The sequence below is a fragment of the Micropterus dolomieu genome, linkage group LG10, assembly GCF_021292245.1.
Source record: "Micropterus dolomieu isolate WLL.071019.BEF.003 ecotype Adirondacks linkage group LG10, ASM2129224v1, whole genome shotgun sequence".
In the NCBI taxonomy this organism is placed as follows: domain Eukaryota; kingdom Metazoa; phylum Chordata; class Actinopteri; order Centrarchiformes; family Centrarchidae; genus Micropterus; species Micropterus dolomieu.
The window spans coordinates 7,957,182-7,981,171 of record NC_060159.1 but is presented as its reverse complement, the minus strand read 5'-3'; the positions used below and the strand labels follow the sequence as shown (position 1 = coordinate 7,981,171).

Genomic DNA, 23,990 nt, shown 5'->3' with positions numbered 1-23,990 from the left:
AATGCATAAAAAAAAAAAATCAACCGTGGACACAAACACACAGAAATGAAAACGAACACACGAAAGAAAAACACTCTAATGTAGCCTATCGTCGTGACAGACAGTGTCTAATTCTTCTGTATAAACTCCTATGTGAGAGGAACATGCTCGATAGTTAAGGAGCATAGCAGACACACTGTCAAACATGCCATCTTTGAGAAGGCGTGATGATAGCAATGAACCCCAGCTGTCTAACACGATACCATACTTTATTTCTCTCTCTCTCCCTCTTTCTCTCTCTCTCTCTCACACACACACACACACACACACGGAGCTACATTCACCCATTGACAGTCCTGCTACTCTGCCTTATCAAGTGTGAGTTAAGTCAGGCAGCCTTAGAGCACCCCCTATCAGTTTGATGAGGAGAGAGTCAGTCAGTCACTGCTGCTGCCGCTGCACACTGCCACTGCACAATATATACCAGATGGAAGACACAGCTGAAGACAATGGGCCCCTTTCACCAATATTTCCATACTGAAAAAATGTATTCAAACGCCTGGCCAAAAAGTACAAAATGAAGAAACACTGTCCGAGGCGAGGGATTGTTTCATTTGCAGCTGAGACTTTTTATTAAATTGCAAATATTAAAATGTTTGCCACACAGTTCGGTCAAAACAGTCAAATAAAATGTGCATATAATACTGTAAATGTGATGTCCTCGTCAGTTTTTTTCACAGTAGTGGCCAGGTAAAACAAGCTAGGTAGGTAAAACATTCCAAGTTGCGTTTTGTCTATGAGGTTCCTCATCTCATTTATCTCATGTCCTTTGACAGTAATTGCCCCTATATATCCCACTGATCCTTGATAATTGTTTGTCCTTATAATCTGATGACTCTTTTTATTTTGTGAAAAAATTACAACATGGTTTGAAATGTTCTATTCTGCCCTAAGTTGAATATGAAACTGAGAAATTGTCATCTTTGCTGGGTTTGAAAACATTTTCTTTTATTTAATGATGTGAATGTGATAAGATTTTTCAAAGTGGCGTTAAAAAGAGAAACTGTAAAAAGTATTTTCCATTGACACTGAAGTCCTGACCTTACGCAATATTTTAATAACAGCCGCACACTCTGTTCTACTGCTAAAGGAAGAGTAAAGCCAGGGGCACTCATATGACAGTCGACCATACTGTGTGGGTTCAGACCTGTCTCCCTTTCTTTGTTTTCCAATTCCATTTGCTGAGCTCAAAACACATGCACACTCACACACACACACACACACGTGTAAACCCCACAGGGAAAGTCGGATAAGATTCACGCTGTCATTGAAAATAAATGACAGCAGCAACATTGCAGATGGTTGCAATCAAAAATTCAAACAACAAGCGGCCTCGCTTAGCCTATCCCTTTTTCTCGGCTGCAATTGCCAAGGAGAGCTGCAACAGTGTGTGTTGTGTAAGGTCAGGCCTGTGTGTTTCATTATCTTATCACCATTTAATCTGCAGCAGTCTCATTTCTTATCATAAATCTTGGATTATCAGCCTGAAAGTGAGCAAAATACGGCTCTGCAGCTGACTGTGACTTGTCACTAAATTACTATAAATGGCTTGCGCGATACAAGGCATGACATTTGGAGATATAAATCAAATTTGCCAAACAATTTTAAGAGATATAATAATAAAAATAAAAAAGCTTTATAGCGTTGCAAAATTGATTAAATGTGTTCAATAATATTGAAATATAGAAAGACAATCTGAGAACAAACCTCAGTGCCTGACAGTAAATCATAAATCGCTCCCCAATCATCTCCTGTGAGATTATCATCCGGTTACCACAATGTGTGTGAATATTTACTGTGGCGTTGCAGTGCGTACGGTGGGTTTCTCCCCCAGCATTTGACAGCCATATGGTGCGAATAAAGACGAAAACATTAACTGTTTCACAAGTAGCATGCCAAACAGAGTAAACAGTTACCGCAAGGCGCTTCCATGGCTGGATCCAGACAACAATTCTCTGTAATAATCCTGATATTAGATTGCAAAGTCCCTGAACAAGGGAGGCCTGTGGTACCAAACACCGGCCGTTCCACATTAATGTGTTAGTCATTCATAAGGATATTCCTGTGATAGGTTTCTTTGTCATGGATGTGACTGAATCATTGACTGAAAGAGCCTAAAAAAAGCCTAGAGGGGATGTTTTCGTTTTTGCCTGCAAGAGTTTTAATTAAACAAACGATGTGTAACTGTAAACTGAAGGTCAAATTAATCTTCAACAGACAGAATAGCTTCTTACATGTGATTTGTAAGTGTGTGAACATGTACAGTTTGTATATGTAGTCATCTCTTTTGTGAGTGATATGTGTTGTTTTACAGTCTGTGTGTGTGTGTGTGTGTGTGTGTGTGTGTGTGTGTGTGTGTGTGTGTGTTTGCGTGACAACTTTCCTTGGAGCATACTTGTGCATTGTGTACATTTATTGCAGTTACAGTCACTTGTATGTCCTTGTCTTGATGTCTGGCCTGGCAAGTAGATTTCCAGTACATAGTCTTCCACTAAAAGCCTGTCCAGAAATATGCTGATAATCAGGTTCTCTGTACTTCCAAGTAGAGTGTGACCTATTAGCCCATGGCTGCAAGGCACAAGGCTGCGTTCAGTTACACTGAATCACCCCTGATCTGACATGTGGTTGATCTATACTGGCACCCTGCAGAAACTTCATATTATTACTTTTGTAAGGAGATACCTTGTGACTGTTCTTCACAGGTGACGCTGAAATGTTATACAACTTCGGGACCAGGCCAACCAATTGACACGGTCATATTAAATGTACTAAAAATAAACAATAAAGCCTGCTTGTTTTTTTAAAACCCAATATCTGAAACGTTCTCCTACAATAACGCTGTACATATGCAAAGCCCTATATGTTGACTCAATCAAATTACAGTTTGGTTTTCACCCAGCGCTCCTCAGATCCTCCAGCCTGAGGTGTGATCCTGCTCCTCCATAGACCCACCCAGCTTAAGGAAACAGCCCACAGCGACATCCAGCCTCCAGACATTGAATGATAGGTACATTAAAAGCCCTCCATCCATCACAGCTAGAGATGTGGTGTCATTATTAAGATATCCTGTACGTATGGTAAACCCAGCTCAGGCGCTTTATGTAAATTCAAGTGCATCTGTGTACATACTCACACACAGACACCCATTGTTCTGGCAGAGAGAGGACAATTGGATATAAATAATAATGCAATTGCTACTTTATTTTTTTATTTTTTTTGCTCATCTGTCTGAAGTTCAGTTTTGGTATCGCTTGACCTCTTTCATAGCATCACAATAAAAACAAACAAAAGAATACCTGCAGGTCCACTAATTTCTTAATCTTGCACTTGTACACTTATGCCTCGCAGGTCATTTTCACTACTGCACAGGATACAGTGTGTATCATGTGAAAGAACAGGTAGGACGAGATTCAGGCCCAGATGGCCCAGCTTTTCAGCATCCTACTTCACTTGCTCTAATAGCCACTTTAGCACAGCATTGACCTCTGCCTGGTGGAGTCAAACATAAAGCATTTGGCAGCATTTGCGAATATGTCAAGTTAAGTTGTTGTTTGACACTTGCAAGTGTGTGCAGAGAGGTCAGCAATGATTAAAATGATCTCTGAAACCAGTCATTAAAAGCTTCAGGCAAGAACAGATGAATCCTGGAGACATCTGAATGGCAGCTTCAGCTCTGATAAGGAAATTCAGAAATTGTAGGCTAATTATTAGTCTAATTATGCAAGTATACATTCAACACCACAGGTTCAGTTTTTAGAATTTGCTGACTGTGCAGCGGGTGCTTTGAGGTTTTGTACAGCTAACATGCAAAAGATGTCAAACAAAGTGACCTGACCATGGCTGGAAGGAGGGGAGGCAAATATTTAACAAGTAGTCCAAATTTGTTGTTCCTCAAGGACAAATATGCAAAATGTTGTAATTTTTTGTCATAATTCAGTCAGGTAAAAATGATAAACACACACACACACACACACACAGACCCATGCCTGGGGTGAAAAGGTAGTTACGTTTTTTTGCACAGTGGAAAATGTATTTTAGGGGATCAACTCGGTCTCCACCTTAATTAACTGGCAGACGGTAACGGCAGAGAGAATAAACTGTCAACTGATCAATATTCGAGCTGGATCGATATTTGTCATCTGCCTAAAATCTGTTGAGGGTGCACCATAGCCTACTTCCTCAACTGGACAACAAAAACACTGCTTGTAGCAAACATTTAGATTTCAGATTGCTCTTTGCATTTTAAATTACCGTAATTATTTCAACTGCAACCTCAACATAGAGGAAAGTCGGTGGCATGAGAGACAGACAGATAGCGATACAAAGTGAATGGGATAAATGATTCGTCTATGTGTCGGGTGGGACGGAATGCGCCTAACTCTTTTCAACACAAAAGTGATTGGCCAAAGATTACATCATGAACTTCTGCAATGAATTACCCAGATTAAGGCCTCTATGAAATTGGATTTAGGCAAAGCAGAGCGCTTGGAGATGAAGGTTAGATTGATATAATTGATTTGAAATTGGATTATGCGACTTTTTAATCATGTGCTCACATAAAAACAATTCCTGCCTCTGATTTAATCTGCGCAATTTCATCACTCAATTTTTGCTCCGAAAAGCTTCAAACAAGTTATGAGCCTTCGTTTTAAATTATCGTATTAATAAAGTTCAGATTGTTGTTAACTCGTGTGTGCTGTTTTCTTTTTTTGTGTGATTGCTAACGGAATTTATTCTTGCGAACACTTTCATTTTTGTTGTGTTGTTCAAATGCTACCTTAAAGTGCAGATAGGCCTTTATGTGACAAGACAAATCATTTTGAGACTCTCTCTCGCTCTCTTTTTCTCTCTCTCTGTGTGTGTGTGTGTGTGTGTGTGTGTGTGTGTGTGTGTGTGACAAAATAAATAAATACCTTTATATTTAGAAATCAGTGAAATGTGTAACAAAGTATAGGCTACGTGAATATACACATTGCCACATGTTGCAATATGCTGGAGAAAATGCTAAATTGTGTTGTGATGAAATGTTACATTACACGCTCACACACGCGTGACGCACGTGCGTGCACATGCAAACAAACACAAACTCCCTCTTTCTCTCACTCTCTCTCTCACACACACACACATACACACACGCACACACACAGCCAGACAGTCCCAACGCAGTTGTCATTAGATCACCTAGTAAACTCATTTGAAGCTGCAAAAAAGCGTTTTTTAAATGTTACTGAATTGTTTAAAGGTGTAAAACAATATTTACATTTACTCAAATTCTAAACATAGTTGGCTACATTGTTGACCTTGTGTGTACACAAAGTGTTATCATATGCTACATTTATGTTCATAAATCACAGTTATTGTCGCTAATTGTTGCTTGTTCGGGGGGGATTTCAGAAGAAAAAACAGTAGGTGGACACGATTTGAATCAAAACTATTTTCAAATAAATACTCTTATTTTCCCACGAAAATAAATGTAGTAGCGTAAACTTAATCATACATGAACTGAGAATTCTTAAACTCACCTTGTATTGTCTCCCTGTGCGTCAACGATAAGTGCTGCGGGTTCACCTGCTTGCGGCGGGACATTGCCCCGGCATTTACTCTGGCATCGCCCGGTGAACGGCACTTGGAGTCGGCTTGGACCGTGGTGTCGGTGCTCTCTGGATCGCAGGTGACCAACTTTGCCCTCTCCTAATCCCTCTACTATTCACAGTCTTCAGATGCAACTTTGATGCGCGCTCGGAAGGTGAGGAGACGGACAGGAGCGTAATAAGGATGGAAGACCAGTTTGTCCACAAAGTCCTGCAGCGTCTCCGGAGGAAGCACCTGGATTGAGGAAGCCAAAGTGTAGTTTTGAGCTGATTTGTGCGGAGGAAGGTATGCTTTGCAATGACCTTTTTCAGATAAAAATCCCGCTACTGCCCACCTCTGCGGCGACAGATTTAGCACGGAGCACTCCACCGATAATGGGTACTGACTCTTATTTGGCTCCTTTCCCGTTTCCCTTTTCTTAATTTTAATGATATGATTATATCATCTGGGGTCAAATGACTGCTGTTTATTCTAGGATTCCCTACAGTCCTTCCATTTCAGCAGTGGTGCGCTAAAATGACCCTTTGGCACTGACTCCTCCTGCGCGTTTTGGCATCGGTGCGCGGAACGGCAACTCTTGGCTCTGGTGGCAGAAGCCTCGTTGATTGAGAGAGAGAGAGAGAGAGAGAGAGAGCAGGCGGGCAGACAAGACACCTCCTCCTCCTTCTCGTCCGACAAGCAGAGGTCCAATGTTTCCTAGTTTCCTACAGTGTCGAGGCTACTTCTTGTTGACTCACACGACGAAAGAGGCTCTGGGAGGACCCCGCATTTGTGTGCGCGCAGACTGTATGCAGCCTGCGTTTTTTGTGTGTGTGAGTGTGGGTGTGGGTGTGTGTTTGGGGTTGCCTCCATGGCGTGGGATGGGATTCAAGTTATTCAAGTGTGCCCGTGACATTTGCGCGTCAGACACAACAAGACGTGTGAAGGCGGCGGACAACACACGGACACTGGACACAACTAGCGGTAGCTCCCCGGAGCTCAGCGCTGGTCTCCATACAATAAGTAATTATCGCTAATCAGTCGTTACTCATTTCAAAGGCAGTGTCACAAGGTCTGCCTTTTGAAGCAATGAAGTTACCACCCAAAGCCCCTTCCCTTACCTGAACATTTATCGGCTTTAATGCTCATTACATCCAGAACACCATGATGTCCTAATATTATAATGTATTTCCTTTTCCCACACTCCCTGTTTCCAGTCTTAATCAGTTTAGAGACTGTTACTCATATTTTTCCTTTCATATAACGCCAGCTGGAATTTCGCCGGCAAACCAAAAGGTTTTAAATTGGCTTGAATAGCAGGACCACCTACACCTCAGATTCAGATTAATTCAGATTAAATCAACCGTATCGGCCAATCTGGGTTCAAAGGTCACCTTTTATTAAGATAATTCATACTTTTATTTTATTGTGGCACTCTGGGCTTTGTAAATGACCAAAACAAAGCTACTGCACATGATCAATATAAAACACACCTCTTTCCTCACATTGAAAGGGGGGGGGACAGCAGGCTGCATCTTTGTTGTTGGGACCATTTGAAACATGTTGTGAGGCAACAGTACCCTCTGTTGGCACAGTCAGGGGACATTGCAAACCTGTTTAAGAGGTGATACCTTAACACAGCTTTACCATACTTTATTCTTATTTTTAGAATGAAGACTCCTTAATTTGTCATTTATGCAATTCAGAATCATAAAGAGCAGATCAGGTTCACTCAGAGGCAATTAATGGCATTAATAGGCAATTTTTCATAACTGCCTGTATTCACTTAGATCAGCGTATGCACAGATAAGTGCTCAGCTAAGGACACACTCAAGTTTCTTTTATTTTTTATTTTTTCTTGTATCTTTTTTTTAACCTTGCTCTCCAATTCAAACCTGTGCGGTGCTATGATTTGGTCAAAATACACTGTTGAATAAAAACATAAATTGTAATACGGGCATTTATAGTTGACACTATTTCCTCGTGGATCAGCAGAGAAGTGTGCAGCTATAGCAATGCATTTTATAGTCCGCCATTAATAAAACATGCTGGGCAATTTTAAGAGCATTAGAAGTTTGATTGCTTCAGGGCAGGCCTAGGGGACTTTCAGGACAGTAATTATTTATATAAATGAAATGTCATCTCAGCTCTGGCTCAAGTAGACATAAACTCAGCAGACTCCACACTGAAACGAAACAGCACAACAGCTATCTTTCACAGATAGCCCAAGCATGTTGTCAAGCATATTGCTTTGACTGGAGCGCATGAATTCGGTATGTGATATTACATGAAATGTCTCCTTTTTCGCATCAGGCCAAAAGAGCAACAGCAGTCGTGGACACATAGGACGCTGAAGGAAAACATTATCCTGAGTTCACACACTCCCTTGCCATCCCTGCTGGCTGCGAGCATCTCCTTGATCCTTACCCATGGGTTTCTCAATAATACATCAATGTCTCCATTATAGCTTGTATCCGCTGGCACTGGGCAAAGGCAGTTTAAGTTAGGTTGCACAGGGCCAATATACCACAAATACCCTGCTTGTGGACACAGGAAAGGTTTTAAGTCCAAAGTGTTGCCTCTAAGGAGACATGCATCTCGCGTGGTAAGTGCCATCTCTGAAGTGGAGATACCCGAGCACACCGCAGGGCAATACCAACACAAGAGATGAGGATGTGCTGAAGTGAAAGTTTTGTCCAAGTAACAAGAGACATTATGTTGCCATTTTAGCTCTATTCCAAAATGACCCGGGATTTTAAGTGGATTCCAGGCAGTTATAATTTATGTTAAATCATAAAAATGAGCCCAAGGATGAAGCTTAAGTATGGAAGCTCTTGCACATCAGCGGACAGAAGTACATGCAACTTAACTGGCTTTGATTCTGGGTCACAACCTTTGTCACATCCTTTTATTTTCCATTTTTCATGTCTCTCCCATCTGTTTATTCTCTAAAGAATAGTGAAAAGTGCATTAATATCTTAAAATAGACCAACATATAATAGGAAATACGGAACTGAACATATACAAAAAAAGCATTTTGTGTACTTGCGGTTAAGTGTGGTCAAAGCAGACATTTTGATGTGTTTAACCACAACAGGACTGAAATAAACAATGAAAGGTCCACTCCAGGACAGCTCATGGTAATATGAATATTGCTCTGGGATTTGCTTATGGTCGGCGCTTCATTATGCAATGTTTAATATTAATAAAGAAAGTACAATTATATATTATTCATAAGCTGATTTACTGTGGTGTGTGTGCGTGTGTGTGTGTGTGTGTGTGTGTGTGTGTGTGCGTGTGTGTGTGTGTGGACTTGAGTGACAGATTGAGATGCTCCCTTGCTACGGGCAATACAACTAGACAAGGCTCTTACTTTTCTACAGGACACATCCTGACAATTTCAAGTAAAGAGGATTTGTCCGAGCACGGGTGAATATATAATGCATACAGATTCCAAATTTTAATTTGGACGAAGTAAATGATTCACTGCTGGCTTTCAGAAGTGAGGGTGGGAGGGGAAATGAAGAGGGCACAAGATGTTACTTATAGATGTAGTCTGCTCTGTAACCCTGTAACATTAAAAGCAAACGAAGGTGGTTATGATTACCATGAGCTCTTGTATAAATCAAGTCTAAAAGAGTGAAAAATGACTTTAGTTTTAGCCAATGATATTTCTCTTATTTACCATAATTCACAATCATTTTTCTTAAGATTATTGCACTGTATTGCTAACATGCTCTGCAAAAGATACTACTCCAGTAGTTTTCTGTACTTCATACCAATATCCTTGTGTAAATCTTATATATACGAATGTATTTCTTTTAAGTTAAACTCTCAGTCAAATTTGCCAGATGTTCGTAATGACACAAATGAAAATGAAAAAAACGTATTGTATCATTTCAGTCTCATTCTCATCTGTTCCAGCACCTTGCATTACGGGGCTCAAAGTGATTAGAAAGGCTGCTTTCTTAAATTTATATCGATAAAAATGTATTTTGTAGGCCATGACCCTCAAAAGATAAAGATAAATTGCTTCCATATATTTAAGTATTCAAAGAAATCTGCTGCCCCTTTTAACAAACAACACAATAAGTCAATACATGGTTTCCTAAATTATCCAACTTGGTTTGAAAAAATAGATCTCTCTAATTTAAAATAAACATTTGGGTGATTTAGATTTTTTTTTTTTTGAGTGCTGCTGCTTCTAATCTCACTCTTTCTCACTCACATTTTAACAATGATATTTTTCTAGGCCTATTTGCTCATGACATGTGACACAATCCAACTACTCATAGAAAAGTAATGTGGAAATGGTGTTCGTGTTTGTTTGTTTGTTTGTTTGCTTGCTTGCTTGCTTGTGCTAAGCACTTTGACGGTTAGTTCAAAAGAATGTTTTTTATAGACAATAGTGATTTTTCTATTGAGTCATCTGTTCAAATCATAGACTGCAAGGGTCGAAAATCCAGTCCTTGCTGCCCAGGTCCACCAGTAATACTTTGTCTCTCTCTAGTGGATATTAACGGAGATAACACATTTTCAGCATACTTTAAATTAAACAATAATTCTTCATACGTATTTCATATTAAACATTTTCCAGTATAGGAATAGCAAAGCACTGAACAAACTAATTTAGAAGAGGAAAGGTAAAACCATTGACTGCACGGGTAAATATACATAGACAGTCTATGGTAAAACCCGAAAACAACATACGTTTGTCAGACGTCCTACGTAATGACGTCTTCTATCGGTCACTGACGTTTTCCATAATGGCGGTACCCTTGTTACAATGGGGACCGTAGCTGATCACTTGTTAGCCAATTTATTGTGAATAACTGCGGATTACTCCAACAGCTTTGTGTTTTGAGTTATTTACTCCGACGGCTACATGTTAAAGGTAAGAGTCGCGCTTCATTAAAAACAGATGGCCGATGATCGAGGTGAATTGCAACTAGTTTTGCAGCGCTCGTAGCCTCAGCGGCGTTAAGACCTCGAGTGGACCAAGTTTGCTAGCCGAAGCTGTTAGCGAGGAGTGTCGCCCAGTTGGCTTTACGTTACCTAGCTGACTGCCTGATTTTCAAAGTTTAGTTCTTTCTAGCTTGTAAGTGTATTTAACTGACACGCGTACAGTGTGTCTTATAAATAATATATTAATGTCCCACATCGGTGGCTACGTTATTTGGTAACGTTAGCCCCACGAAGCCAACTTTTAGTTTCTCATTAACGCTAGCTCGGCTAACTTAACACATAGTGAAAGCTAGCGAGCAGATAACAGTCCATTATACTTATTCGAGGAAATCCTTCTTCGTTGTTCAGCCATATTAACGTATTAATTATGACACATTTGTGTGCTCAGCCGGTGTAACACCAAAATCTGTGACCTAAACCCAAACGACGATGTTTTCCTAACCATAACCAAGATCTTTAGTACCCAAACCCAAACAAGTACTTTTGGTGCCTAAACCATACATCCAGTGTTTACACAAGTCGCTTTTAATAATAGTACTCGTGGTGTCACAAGTTTCAGGGTTGTCCCAGGTTGCTGAAATATTAATATATCCCCTGTATATTCTAGAGTTTAGCAGGGTGAAACTGATTCTGACAGAGATAGAATTGGACATTATATCCCCGGTAGCTTTTATGTTGAGATAATTAACCTCGAACATCAGTCAGTCTATTAGATTTTTTGCCAAATGCACCAGGGCTGCTTAGTATTCAGGGGAAGTTGCTTCTAGTGTCTTTAACACTTATTGCTTGTAAATTATGGTTTTAACTGCAGTCTCTGTTTATACATTGTAACTTTACAGTCCAGTGCAGCTGGTCCATCCAATGTTGCCTCTCCTCAACCCCTCATGAAGGAAAACAAGGAGCACTTTTCAATGACCGGCCAAGCAATTCTGGACCACATCAAGCCATGCTGGTACTGGGACAAGAAGGATTTAGCCCACACCCCCTCTCAGTCTGAAGGCCTGGACCCTGGCACAGAGGCCCGGTATCGGAGAGAAGGAGCCCGCTTCATATTTGATGTTGGGACCAGACTTGGCCTGTATCCTTGATTGTTTTTTCTATTTGAAAACTAGGAAATGCATGAGGATATGAGTCAATGATTTGTCCCTGATGACGAACACAGGAAAAAAATAAATAAATCAGCATTCAAACTATGAAGAAATTGTATAGCTAAAATACTGTATTCTGTTAAGATATTGCTTTTTCTACTTATTCTATACTCTTCTACAAGAGTTACATAAACATTTAGTTGTGAAGACATGCTTGAAAGAAAAGGAAACAACTGTGAGTTGTTGTATGTTGTGATTATAGCAGCACAGTTGACGTGAAACATGTTTTTGTAAGGATTTATTTTATAAAGCTGCTGAAGAACTCGCAAGCAAGTATAAATGGATTCCGTGATATCCTTGACTGTTATCAGACACTATGACACACTGGCAACTGGCATCATATATTTCCACCGCTTCTACATGTTTCACTCCTTCAAGCAGTTCCCCAGATATGTAAGTTCAGTTCATGCGTAATCCTTATCTTTCCCTGTTCCTGTAAGTGGATTTAATGTGTGGGATTAAGGTTGTGGTCTGTGCCCCAACAGGTGACAGGTGCTTGCTGTCTTTTCCTGGCGGGGAAAGTGGAGGAAACTCCAAAGAAGTGTAAAGACATCATCAAAACAGCCCGCAGCTTACTGAATGATGTGCAATTTGCCCAGTTTGGAGATGATCCAAAGGTGCAGGTTCTTTAATTTTCCCCCAGTTGTCTTGAGACCTTTTTCCTGTTCACACCTGTAAATTCAAAGACTAGGTATACTTTACTATTTCGGTCAAAGAGTTTCTGTTGGTCACTGAGTGCAGAAAAGAACTTAACCTAAAATCCTTTGTAAACCAGCTTTACAGAGGCCGGCCATAATATCATGTAGCTCTAGAAAGAAAAGGCAAAAAAACATGAAGGCCAACTTGCTGCAACCTAATTGCTGTTAATCTGCTGCAACAAACAGCCATAATCTTAAATAGTAGGATTCTGCCTCTTGTCTCACTGTTCACATGGGCCATTTTATGTAGCGAGTGCAAAGGGTTTCTAAGTACACACCATGATGTGGTCAGGTCTCCATTTTAGCTATCTTATGAAGGTTTTGATTAAATGTAATTACAAACTTTGGTCAGAAAATGACTAGCACCTCTAACTAACCTAATGATTAACCTGTTATACTCTCCATATTGGAATGACTCATTCTTACTTATTATTCATACATAATCATCATTCATACATCTATTATTTATTTATGTGCAACAGTTTGCCTTCATCATGTATTTGCTTTGTAAGTAGCTGGATCTTTTTAAAATGAGAATTGAAGCTGGACATCGTAAATATTAGAGAAATGTTTATGTTTTTATGTCCATTTTAATCCATGCCCGTGAACTGCTGGGCAACTGACAGCTATTTACATCAAGAGCCTCAGAAAAATCAACTTATAATAGTAATAAATCACTACAGGATACGGAGATGCACCTTATTTGAAGTTACTACCGAGTATTGCATGTCTTTTGTAAGTTTTTCCAAATGTGTTTTGTAAGTTTTTTTTTTTTTTTTTTTTTTTTTTTCCATCAGGAAGAGGTGATGGTGTTGGAGAGGATTTTGCTCCAGACTATCAAATTTGACCTGCAGGTGGAGCATCCTTACATGTTCCTGCTGCGCTATGTCAAGCAACTCAAAGGTGAGATGGGATAAGTATGGCATTAGATGTTCACAGAGTGTGATACGTTTTGGTTTGAGGAATCTGGAAAGCATGTGGATCTTTTTTCTCCTTCTTAAAGGTGAGAAGAATAAAGTGTGCAAGGTGCTACAGATGGCATGGACATTTGTCAATGACAGGTGAGCAGTTAGCCTGTAAACTACCCTCATTTTACAGCAGACTTGTCATGTGTAGAATACGCTTTGTCTTTACAACTCTTAACATGATGGCTGTTAAATATGTGCTCTGATGAATACAAATATTACTATAACAGGCTTTATAGTCCAGGAAATGTTTATTTATTAGGATTTGTTGCATCATGTTATCATCTTCTCTCACATTTCCTGTCTGCCTCTCTTTATAAGTCAAAGCAACAAAAAATAGGAGCACAGAATGGAATAGAATTAGGAAATAGTCTGTTTTTTAAGGTTCCAGAGTTTCATTTTCCTCGTAGCTGACAAAACTGAGAGAAGACTATAACCACATTGCCTGTGTCCCTGGCAGCCTGTGCACCATGCTGTCTCTTCAGTGGGAACCAGAGATTATTGCGGTAGCCGTCATGTACCTGGCCGGCCGCCTCTGTAAGTTTGACATCCAGGAGTGGACCGCCAAGCAGTCGTCCCGCCGCTGGTGGGAGCAGTTTGTCCAGGACGTCCCAGTTGAGCTGCTTGAAGGTACTCATCATAAAGCTGCGACACTTCATGTCTGTCCTACAGTGTTTCATCTCCTTTCATACTTGTCTCAACAAAAACATGTCTTTTGTCTTTGAGACATTTGCCACCAGATCCTGGACCTGTACTCCCAGGGAAACAAGCCCATCCCTCAGCAGATGCAGGAGAAGGAGCGGGTACCTGTTCTTCAGGCCCCTGCTCCTCCAGCCCCACAGGGACAACCACCAGCTGCCAACCCTCCTCCCCCACCACCAAAGAAGACTTCCCCTCAGGGTGGCAGCCCTGCACGCCAGCTAAAACGTTCACATGTAATTATATGCTTGAATTTGGATTGTCTAAATCCGTGTCTAGTAGAATATCCCCCCCAGTTCAAATTTCTACATTTATTTAAAATATCAGGATCCTACATCTTGTATGTGTATTTAACTTGATTCATATATCAACACAACCCTACATCAAAGTGGGATCTGAGTATTTGCATTCATTTTCTTTTTCTTCAGACATCCCCAAAAGATGAACCAAAGGCTCCAGGTAAGACTTTTGTTAAACCTCATGCAGGCGAAATTCTGCTCATTTGGGCTTTAAAACTGCTGAAATCTCGTTAAATGTCTGGTCATCCACTGAAATAATCCCAAATTAAGTTAATTAAAATGACATCAATTTAGTCTTTGCAAGATTACAGATATAGACTGTAGATTCTAAGTGGCTGGGATTAGTATGTTCCTGGCAGGTTTTAGGTTTTTATTTAAAAAAAAACAAAAAAAAAACCTTTTATAGCTTTGTTTTGTTTTTACCTACAGCAAAGGTCTTTTTAATGCATTCATTGATTTTAAATAATTTTTGGATCTTATTAATTGGTCTGTTTTGATTTACAGAACAAGTTGGATCAAAGATTCCTAGACTGGAGAGCCCCATGCCCCCTCTGCCTACATCGCAGCCTCCCCCAGGTAAGACTGACTCTTTGTTGTCTACCGTCTTCATCCAGTCCAGTTTGTGAGGACGTGCCAGTGTGCTCTCAACAGCCCACTGTCTGTTTGCGTGTGCCACCAAATAGGCCCATAATGAGTAGCCAGGACCACCTGCCGAGGACTGAAGCTTAGAAAACAAGCCAAAGTGTTTAGTCTCCCTAGTCTGCTTACGTAACCAGCAACTTGTCTGGACAATATGCTTCCCAACACACGCATACTCCTACCCTCTCCCAGACCAATCTGATTAGTGCTTGAGCCTGATAATGAGACCTCCTATGTGGCGGAAGCCTGGCAGTCTTGGTCTAGCTGTGTGCTCACTGTTTGGGAATGGAGAGGTTATTTGAGATCGTGAAGAGAATTGGTAGCCTCGACATTTTTAACAAGTTGCTTTCTCTTCACTCACTAGAACGTAAAGCCCCTGCTCCAGCCCCTCCCACAGAAGCAGAACCAGGAAGTGAAACAGCTCCTCCTCTCCCGCACGCTCCACCTCCACATCAGCCCCCTCCCCTACCGCATCGGCCGCCTCCACCTCCGCCCTCCAACTACATCATGTCCACCACCAGCTCCTACATGTCCGGAGAAGGGTACCAGAGCCTGCAGTCGATGATGAAGACAGAAGGTCCCTCCTACGCCCCCATGCCGCCCAGCTACGCACCCCCAATACCACCATATCACCCCCACGCCTATCCACCGCCTGCAGCACCACCTCCAGGCCCTCCTCCTTCCAACTACCCGCCACCCAACTTGCCGCCAACATATCCGCCACCGGGATACAACAGCTACCCTCCACCACCGCCTCCACGCATGCCGCCAGGCCACGTACCCCCTCCGGGTATAGGTCTCCCGCCTGCTGGATACCCTCCTCCACCCCCCGTGCCCCCAGGACAGTCTCCGGTGCCCCTGCCCCCTCCGCCTGGCATGCCCCTGAACCGTGGTGGGTGGATGAGATGAGAATGTGACAACAGTTTCTGAACTGAATCTGTGCAGAACTGGACAAGGAGAATAACCAGGAACCTGTGTTATTCTGGTACAAACAGATGGAGAGCTTGTTCACCTCCAGTATGACTAATGTTCAAGAGGTTCTTAATAAAGGCAACAAATTTTGAGGTCTGGACAGTATTTTTATGAGAACCTGAACTGGCACTGAAAGACTGCAGCGATCCTGAAATAAATTGCCTAAACATGTACAGGATGGTTCTTAATGTGCGTAGTTCCAGGATCTTGTAACAAACACTGTCCACTTGTTGCTATTGTTCTGGAAATGGACCAGAAAATATTAGCACCCTGATTTTTTTTTTTTGTTGGTTTTGTCACACATTCTCATTCACTAGTTTTAGGGTGGTTTTACTTTACCTTGAAGTAACTCAACCATATTTCCTTCTATATTCTATTAACCCGATTGTGTTTTTGGTTTTCATGAATATTACGGTGTCCTGTCCCCTGCAATCCATTTTCCTTTTTTTCCACATTCCCACTTTTTTGATGAGAAAAACGGAGCGTAATGAAATCTTGAGATGGTTGAACATGCAGTAGTCAAATATAAAAAGCACTGTCACACTAAATGAGATGTTCGTTAACATACAGTTTACTCAAACTTTATGTCTATCCTTTTTGTCACATTACTTTCCATTCAGTGAAAACACTGCGGCCATGTTACAAGATGTTTCCGCTACCATAAGACCATGTCAGTTTTTGTAATTTCATCGCATCGTTATTTCTTGTAACATTACTTTTAGTGAATCTGCCCTGCAGATAGTATTACATGAACTACAGTACATAAACCCCATTATCAAACCAACCATGGGCAGTTTAAGGTATATTTGTACATATCTGACCTTCTCATTTAGGCTTTTTTTCAGAGTTTTTGTCCACATGTGCCTTAGTCAGGCTTCTTTTTCCTGTATGCTGCACGCAGCTTTGGTTTTGTGTCTGAGAGGTTCTTGGGACAATAAAGACCTGCTTTTCCTACTTTAAACTGACTGGTGTGTGTTCAGTCTGTATAAGGTGACAAAGAGTGGATCATTAAGTTGCAAATGCTTTCATTCACAGTATTTTTGTCTACCAACAGACTTAAATAACCGAACTCACCTCCTTATATTGGAAACAGATGTCACTATGAGACAAGCCTTACATGCCTTGACCATGCTAGTAAATCTGAATGAACTGCATTGGTGCGCATTTGTTTCTGTAAAATGAACTAAACGGTTGTGTAGAATCTAACTGATCTAATGATGTGTCTCACGTCTATATTCACAAAAGTTTAAATATTTATATTGGTATGCATGATCTAAGCAGCTTAGAACTAGCTCAAGCAGGTGACCCAGTGGGTTTTAAGGTTTTATACATCCAAAGAACTTCTATAAAAAACAGATCAGGCTTCTAATAGAGACCTGCGTTTATATGTCACTCATGTTCTTATCAATGGATGGATTACAAACTGGATGTTATGTAGTTTATCCATGGCTTTTAGCTATGACAACTCCTTAGCCAGTACTTTTAGCTAACTATTTCAACAGTCACTTTAGCTATTTTAACTGTTTATCCGTTACTTTTAGCATAACTGTTTCAACTCTGTCCATGACTTTAGGCTAACCGTTTTGACTCTTTATCCATTACCTTTAGCCATTGATTTAGGCTATTTTCAACTGTTTATCCATGACTTTAAGCTAACTATCCATTACTTTCTATTTCAATTGCTTATCCATACTTCTAGCCCCTATTTCTTTAGCTAACTATTTAAACAGTCTATCCATTACTTTAAGCTATTTCAACTGCTTAACCATACTTCTAGCTTTTTCTAGTAATAACTTACTAGTTGATTTACATATTTTATTTATAAAGTATTTATTTATTTATATTGTTAAGTTTATTTTTTTAAGCTTTCCACTCACAGTACTGTACCCTCGTTGGGAATCACTAATGTACAGAACATCATATAAGTAGTTTTACTTCCAGTACTTTACCAACAGAGGGCAGTCAACTCATGCTCTGAAAAACCTGCAAAAATGTTTGCTTCATCAAATAAAGACAGCACTCCACAGTATCATTAACCAACTTTGTTTATTTTTTTCCAAAGTTTTCTAAAAGTGGCCTAGTTCCTGTTTTCTTTTCACCTGCCAAATAAATCCATCTTATCAGTGAAATTCATGAAAAGAAGTTTCAGCCATGCTAGTTACTACAGGAATTGACATTTACACTGTAGATTCTAAGATTCTGTACTGGTTTTAGCATATAGGCAGAAAAAGAGAAACACTATAGATGTTTTAAAAAAGAGTTGGGTTCCAAATCAAAACACCATGCAGAAAAATGTGGCACATTTAAAATCAAATGCCATATATAAAGTATTCAAAATTGTATAATGGCTTCAAATCAGTTCCTAGAAAAAAGGACACTTTTAAAAAACCACACTTGGATTTATTTTTTACCCATTATTTGAGGGAACAGAGGTGCATGGCGGGGAGCCTCAGAAATGTTCTAATTTGGAACAAATAACACTAGAGATGGGAGAGCCAGAGCTGTAAGTCACAATACTTATCCATCAAATAACTTACAGGAAATCTGATAAATTAAAAATATGACTGTTCAGTTACTGATAGCGCTCCCATCTCTATCTGACACCTGGCAATAAATACTATGGCAAATAATGTTTGTTCATTCTGACATCAAGAAATGCTTGTTTTTAAATGTTAGTTTTCAGGAGACATCTAAGGGAAGACTTCATCTCTTATATTCTAAGAAAAAAAGATTAAACTTTAAGAAACATGCACTGCATGAACACACCTGCTGAATCCATGACAACAGAAAAGGGTTTAGTCCTTTAAGAAAACTTTTTTTTCATCTACTGAGATATAAAATAACCAAGGAATTAGAAGCAATCCAAAAAATTCCATCCTAACTGAACTTAGGGTTTAGTATTTGGCCTTGACAGTTTTATTACCGTTAATAGGATGATACTTTTTGTATGGATTCAGCAAATGCCTTCAGCAGTCTTTAACCGAGTTGTAACCAGGGTTCAATAGAGAAAAAGAGGATTCACAGGCAGATGCTACAGCTGCAAGAGAACCATTCAGACTCCTTCCACACACAAACACACACACACAGTCACCAGATGGGCAAAGGTAAAGCTGTAGCCCTCCCAACCTGAGAAAATGATTGTCAAGCATGCACACAGCATACAAATTTAGTTAATTTCACAAAGAAAATTATCTATCCATTAGTCTGTGGAGATGGATTGATTCAGAATGACCTTGATACATTTTCAGAGGTTACAGAGAGAAGGAATAATATCAATGAATCTGGAAAAGAATTTAAAAAACAAACAAAAGCTAACCCTGTTTAAGGTCCGGTTGTGTGTGCTTTTCAAACTAAATAATTGATCACATGGCCACGCTAGAATACAAAATAGATCAAAGTAAAATCAACAATAACAATGTATGGTTTTATACATAATATACACAAGATAACAGTGATCTCTAGACTTTATTATCCATAGACTTGTCTTATGAGCAAAAGGCGCTAGGTCACAGTGGGTTTCACATTAGTTAACACTTTAGAATGCTAATGCTAGTTATACTTGTTGACCACGAGGGGGGCGATACATGTGACAGAAGCTAGAGTCTCTATAGGAGGTACTATCAAAACTTATCCGAAGACACCCCTACAATGTTGCGTTCACATCCCAAAGCAACATGTGAAGAGATTTTTGTTCCTGCAGCCTAATCAGGTCTGTCAACCTTGTCATATCGCTAGCTTAGTGTAGCACAGCTATGCTCTAAAGGACTAAAAGTGGTATGTGTTTACAGCTTTTACAGAGAGAAATCATTGTGTAGCGGGAAGCCTCCAAATCAATGAAGAAATGTGGCGAATAAGTGAAACTAGCTGCCAGTTGTCAACGCTTCATAAGCTCTGAGATAAAAACATGTTTGTACATGTGAATAACAGACTAACAGGTCCATTTAGTAGCTTAGTCTTAGCCAGAGAGTGTTAAAGGAATGCTGGGTGCTGTAGGCAGTAGGGAGCACGGCATGATGGGTGGTGTAGGCGCCGGTAGTAAGAGGTGTTTTCAGGTGAGTGTAGGTACTGTAAATCCTGATCTCTCTCTCTTTCTCCGGTTGCCATGCTACAGCGGCCCTTTGAACTGGTTCCCAGAGAGGTGCTGTCTGACGGACAGCTTTGATCCTGCTGCATCACCCAGCTTTCTCCACACCACCTGCAAACAGGAGGAGAGGAAGAAGTTGAGAGGGGAAAGAGGAAGAGCGCGACATACAGAAAGAGACAGGCAGACATGGAGGCAGAGACTGAAAGAGCAACGCTAGGCAGAAGGAAAAAAAAAAAACTTTCTTCTTCGAGAGTGAAAACTTCAAATGCTCACAGTTTGACTTTGAGCTGCAAAGACTGCACACACACACACACACACACACATACACACACATACATTACGGTAGAGCTATCTCTGAATCTCTGTCCCTCGTCTCTGCTAGGCTGCTCTCTGGTGCTGAGATCTCTCTGCGAGTGAGTGAGAGGGGCCCCCGCGGGACCCCAGTGATATTACAGAGGTACTATTGTAATGCTCCCCAGATTCCTGGCCTGTCACATACCTCTGCAGGGCCCAGATAGCCCAGCTCTCGTTTTCTCTCTAATCAGCGGAGCTTTTATCCCGGGCCGGGCCTTTCAGCACCAACACAGAAAGATGGAGTGAGATGAGGGGGAGGGCAGAGGAGAGGAAGAACAGAGAGGGGGAGTGCTCTTTTCCCTGCCGCTCCAGTTTAATTGCTCTGACAGCTCAACTACGAGCTTCTACTTAGTGCTTTCAGTTTAGAGTTGGCCCAGGAGCAGGGACGAGGGAGTGGGCGGAGGGTGGAGATAGAGAGATAGATGGAGAGAAAGAAAAAAAGCAAGAGGGAGTGCTGTGCCCGGGACACTGCTGCAAGTGTCATTCCAAACCAAATGAGTCTAAATGAGGCTTCCTTATTAGTGAAAGCAGCTCAAACACCGACCTGATTTGCACCCAGTAGAAGAGAGCGAGAAAAACAGACCGACTGAATAAACAGGAACATGTTGGAGATCAGGTTCCTTTGTTCACAGAAGTGGTAAGAAAATAGTACAGAAAAAGTGTGACATGCTTTTCTGCTACTTGCATCAATATTTAGACTATATTCAACATTAGCTTTAAAATGATATGATGTAGGTAGTTCTGCAGCTCACCTCATGCTCGCTTTACTTCCTCCTAGGACAAAAGTTTCTGCTGAGACTTATAAGATATAGGAAGCTAGACTTGAAGGCAGGCGTGCTCAGGGAGTAGGGCAAGTTTTGCACTTACATTGCACATCTCTCGCACAATGGCCTTCTCTTTCTCACTGAGGTCGTCCTCATAGTCCTCAGGAACCTGCTTGTCCAAGTTCTCGTGGACCTCCAGCACCTGACGGCAGACATTGTGATGAGTGTATGACGTGACCAATTACATTAATATGTGAATTTCACTAAAGATGGACACATAGGTAAGGAGTGTGAGTGCTATTTTAGCAATGCTAAAGCAAAAAAAATTAATGTTCTGAAGTGTTTTCTCAAGAAGCTGTTATGTGAAACATTTGGTTTCTCAATTATTTCACTAACAAAAAAAAATAAACTACACAGGACATAAAACGAGAATAAAAACAATAAATTAAACAGGCAGCTAATACAAAACCATTATAAGCCTTATGATGAAAGTGCGTTTTTAAAAGAGGCTTAAAATACTTAAAATAATAAGATTCACAGATCACAGATTTTAAATCTGGTTCCAGACATCTGAATCTGGAACCACTTTCAGAGATCTGAACCTGGAGTCTCAGATTTGTTCTTATTGGTCTGGTGTTGTGCCCCTTGGCTGTGTAATATAAATAAGTTCTTTTATCAATTTGAAAAACATTTGTTTATTTGGCTAAAGCATTTTCTGAAGCCATAACAGCAGTATAGCAGTGTATGCAGCAAAAAGTACAGCCCGACCGATATGGGTTTTTGGGGGCCGATGCCGATATCAAAGTGAAAAAGAGCCGATTTATGAGCCGATATTTTGATTTTAAGAATGATTTGGATAGTAGACCCCTTTACTGTATAACACTTAGAACAGGCCAATATTGAAAACTAGTATGTATGTGGGCTATAAAACCTTTTCCTGAATGGATTATGTTAATAAAATCGATTACAGTCTCAAAAAGTGAACATGTAAACAATTTCACGTCAATAAATATTTACTACTGGAAGGTGCAACTTTTTCAGCCATCTGTAAGAGAGAATAAGCATGTGTATTTCACTTTACACATAATCTGCCATAATTTCAATGTAGCATATTCACATCTAGTTCATCCCTTTACCAGCACTCTTTAATTCTAACCAAAGCTACGTGAAACCATTTAACCACCATCGGTATAAATCATGCCGTCTAGGATACAGTGAGCTGCTGCTGAATGCATCTAATACTACAGGAATGTTTGAACTTTGAGATTTCATTTAACTAACGTTATAACTACAACCAGAGCCGTTACGGCTCTGACTATAGAGTTTCACATCTACAATGTCACAAAAAGAGGAGTTACAGGAAGCCGTGATTCTTGTTCAGCTCACATTTATTTACATGTCCGCTCTGGCACGCCGACTAACTGCAGACAGGCGGCTCGCAGATATATTTAGAATATGTCAGAAACTATAGTTTAACGGCTTTAATGTTAGCGCTCCTCCACTGATAAACACGGCATTGGCTTTGTAGCTAACAAAACTGGATTTCCACTAGAAAAACACCACAATTTCCTTAAAATCTAATTTCCTAAGTGACTATTACCTTCATGGCATGCACCACAGCCTCAGGCTTCTGGACGCAGGACAGGTAGCCTGTGGCAGGAGAGGACTCGCTGGTTGGGAGACGGCCAGTACCCTGGGGGAGGACGAGAAGACAAAGGAAAAAAATCATTAAAATTTTTATAAAACAAGGTTTTGTGTCATTTCCTCCACAGTAGACAGTGCACAGCAAGAGAAAAGATGTGAGAGAAGGGGTGACCTGCGACAAAGGTTAACGGTCAGGTCTGTACCAACACAACAACTGGTGATCTTTCTCATCTGCTGTCACACATACTTTAACCCACGGAGCTCTTCATCTGAGCCACATCCAATAACCTTCACCCAAATTAAACCACGCTCTCCTTATAAGTGGGTGTTTGGTTCTGATTTAACAGGAGACATTTCTTGTACTGTACCACTGGAAATGCCACCCCTTTCATCCCAACTCAAATCACCTCTCCTTCCCTTGTGTTTTTTTCCCTTTTTGCATTCACCACGTTTTCAACTCCCAGCCAGGTCTGCTACCTGCACAGAGTGATTTAACCGGGTGTGATGGGAGCAGCCAGCCAGGAAGAGGACCCGGGGGGTTGCTTGACTCATCCTACCCCCCGGTTAGGATGAGACAGTGGCTCTCTGTTAGAGGGACACAGAGATCTCTGGGACACACAATGGCACTATTCACTGTAACCTGGCATCAGGGCCCTGCATTAGACACAGCTCCATGGCTCTGTTAGCCCGGGTTCAATTCTCTGCTCACTAGCGATGCGTTTGTCAGCTCCCTCCGCACCCGCTGGCCCCATTTAGGTGCCAGAATGAGCCCACACAACCTCATAGCAGAGAAATAAAATAATAATCCCACTGCAGCCAAGAGGGATGTTTTGTGGAAACAGCCCAACAGTCTATTCACATCAAATCAACCACATGAAAAATTGATTTTTCTTCCGCTCGTCCTGCAGGTTACGGCCTGACAACTGCTCACCTGACAACCACAAGTTTGTATTGAATGTACAGTGATGATTTAATGACATTTATTTATTTCCTTAGCTGGTGAAAGCTCATCAATATGCTTTAACTGTGAGAGAGAAGAAAAGTTTTGCCTTTTTTTACACAGGTAAAAAAAGTCAAACATGCCCTGATAGCATGGAGATGACAGTCGTTTGCCATAAGGTGCTTCATTCATGAGCTCTGATATCAGAA

General features: G+C 40.7%; 3 protein-coding genes across 6 annotated transcripts in view; 1 reads left to right on the top strand and 2 right to left on the bottom strand.

Moving 5' to 3' along the window:
- Nucleotides 1-5,990, bottom strand: part of bcl11bb (BAF chromatin remodeling complex subunit BCL11B b) — a 30,390-nt gene extending 24,400 nt beyond the window's left edge. Inside the window, exons 1-2 of the mRNA XM_046061490.1 lie at nt 5,966-5,990; nt 5,562-5,865 (exon numbers count right to left, since the gene is read on the bottom strand). Of these exons, the coding sequence (XP_045917446.1) occupies nt 5,562-5,625 (64 nt within the window). The 5' untranslated portion in view covers nt 5,626-5,865; nt 5,966-5,990. The remainder of the gene's footprint in view (nt 1-5,561; nt 5,866-5,965) is intronic.
- Nucleotides 5,991-10,354: 4,364 nt separating this feature from the next.
- On the top strand, nt 10,355-16,956 carry ccnk (cyclin K). The gene is made up of 11 exons (XM_046061235.1): nt 10,355-10,504; nt 11,415-11,653; nt 12,035-12,116; nt 12,209-12,340; nt 13,219-13,324; nt 13,425-13,482; nt 13,847-14,016; nt 14,113-14,321; nt 14,514-14,544; nt 14,889-14,960; nt 15,388-16,956. The coding sequence occupies exons 1-11, from the start codon at nt 10,496-10,498 to the stop codon at nt 15,930-15,932; spliced, it is 1,653 nt and encodes a 550-aa protein (XP_045917191.1). The 5' UTR covers nt 10,355-10,495; the 3' UTR covers nt 15,933-16,956.
- Nucleotides 16,957-18,022: 1,066 nt separating this feature from the next.
- Nucleotides 18,023-23,990, bottom strand: part of ccdc85cb (coiled-coil domain containing 85C, b) — a 44,420-nt gene continuing 38,452 nt past the window's right edge. For all 4 annotated transcript variants that reach the window (XM_046060518.1, XM_046060519.1, XM_046060521.1 and 1 more), the window contains 3 exons: nt 22,798-22,890; nt 21,301-21,399; nt 18,023-20,190 (listed from right to left, as the gene is read on the bottom strand). In XM_046060518.1, the coding sequence (XP_045916474.1) occupies nt 20,101-20,190; nt 21,301-21,399; nt 22,798-22,890 (282 nt within the window). In that variant the 3' untranslated portion in view covers nt 18,023-20,100. The remainder of the gene's footprint in view (nt 20,191-21,300; nt 21,400-22,797; nt 22,891-23,990) is intronic.

Coding starts and splice junctions, on each gene's coding strand:
- ccnk (XM_046061235.1), top strand. Junction 12,341..13,218: donor AGTTTGGAGATGATCCAAAG/GTGCAGGTTCTT, acceptor TTTTTCCATCAG/GAAGAGGTGATGGTGTTGGA. Junction 14,961..15,387: donor TACATCGCAGCCTCCCCCAG/GTAAGACTGACT, acceptor TTCACTCACTAG/AACGTAAAGCCCCTGCTCCA.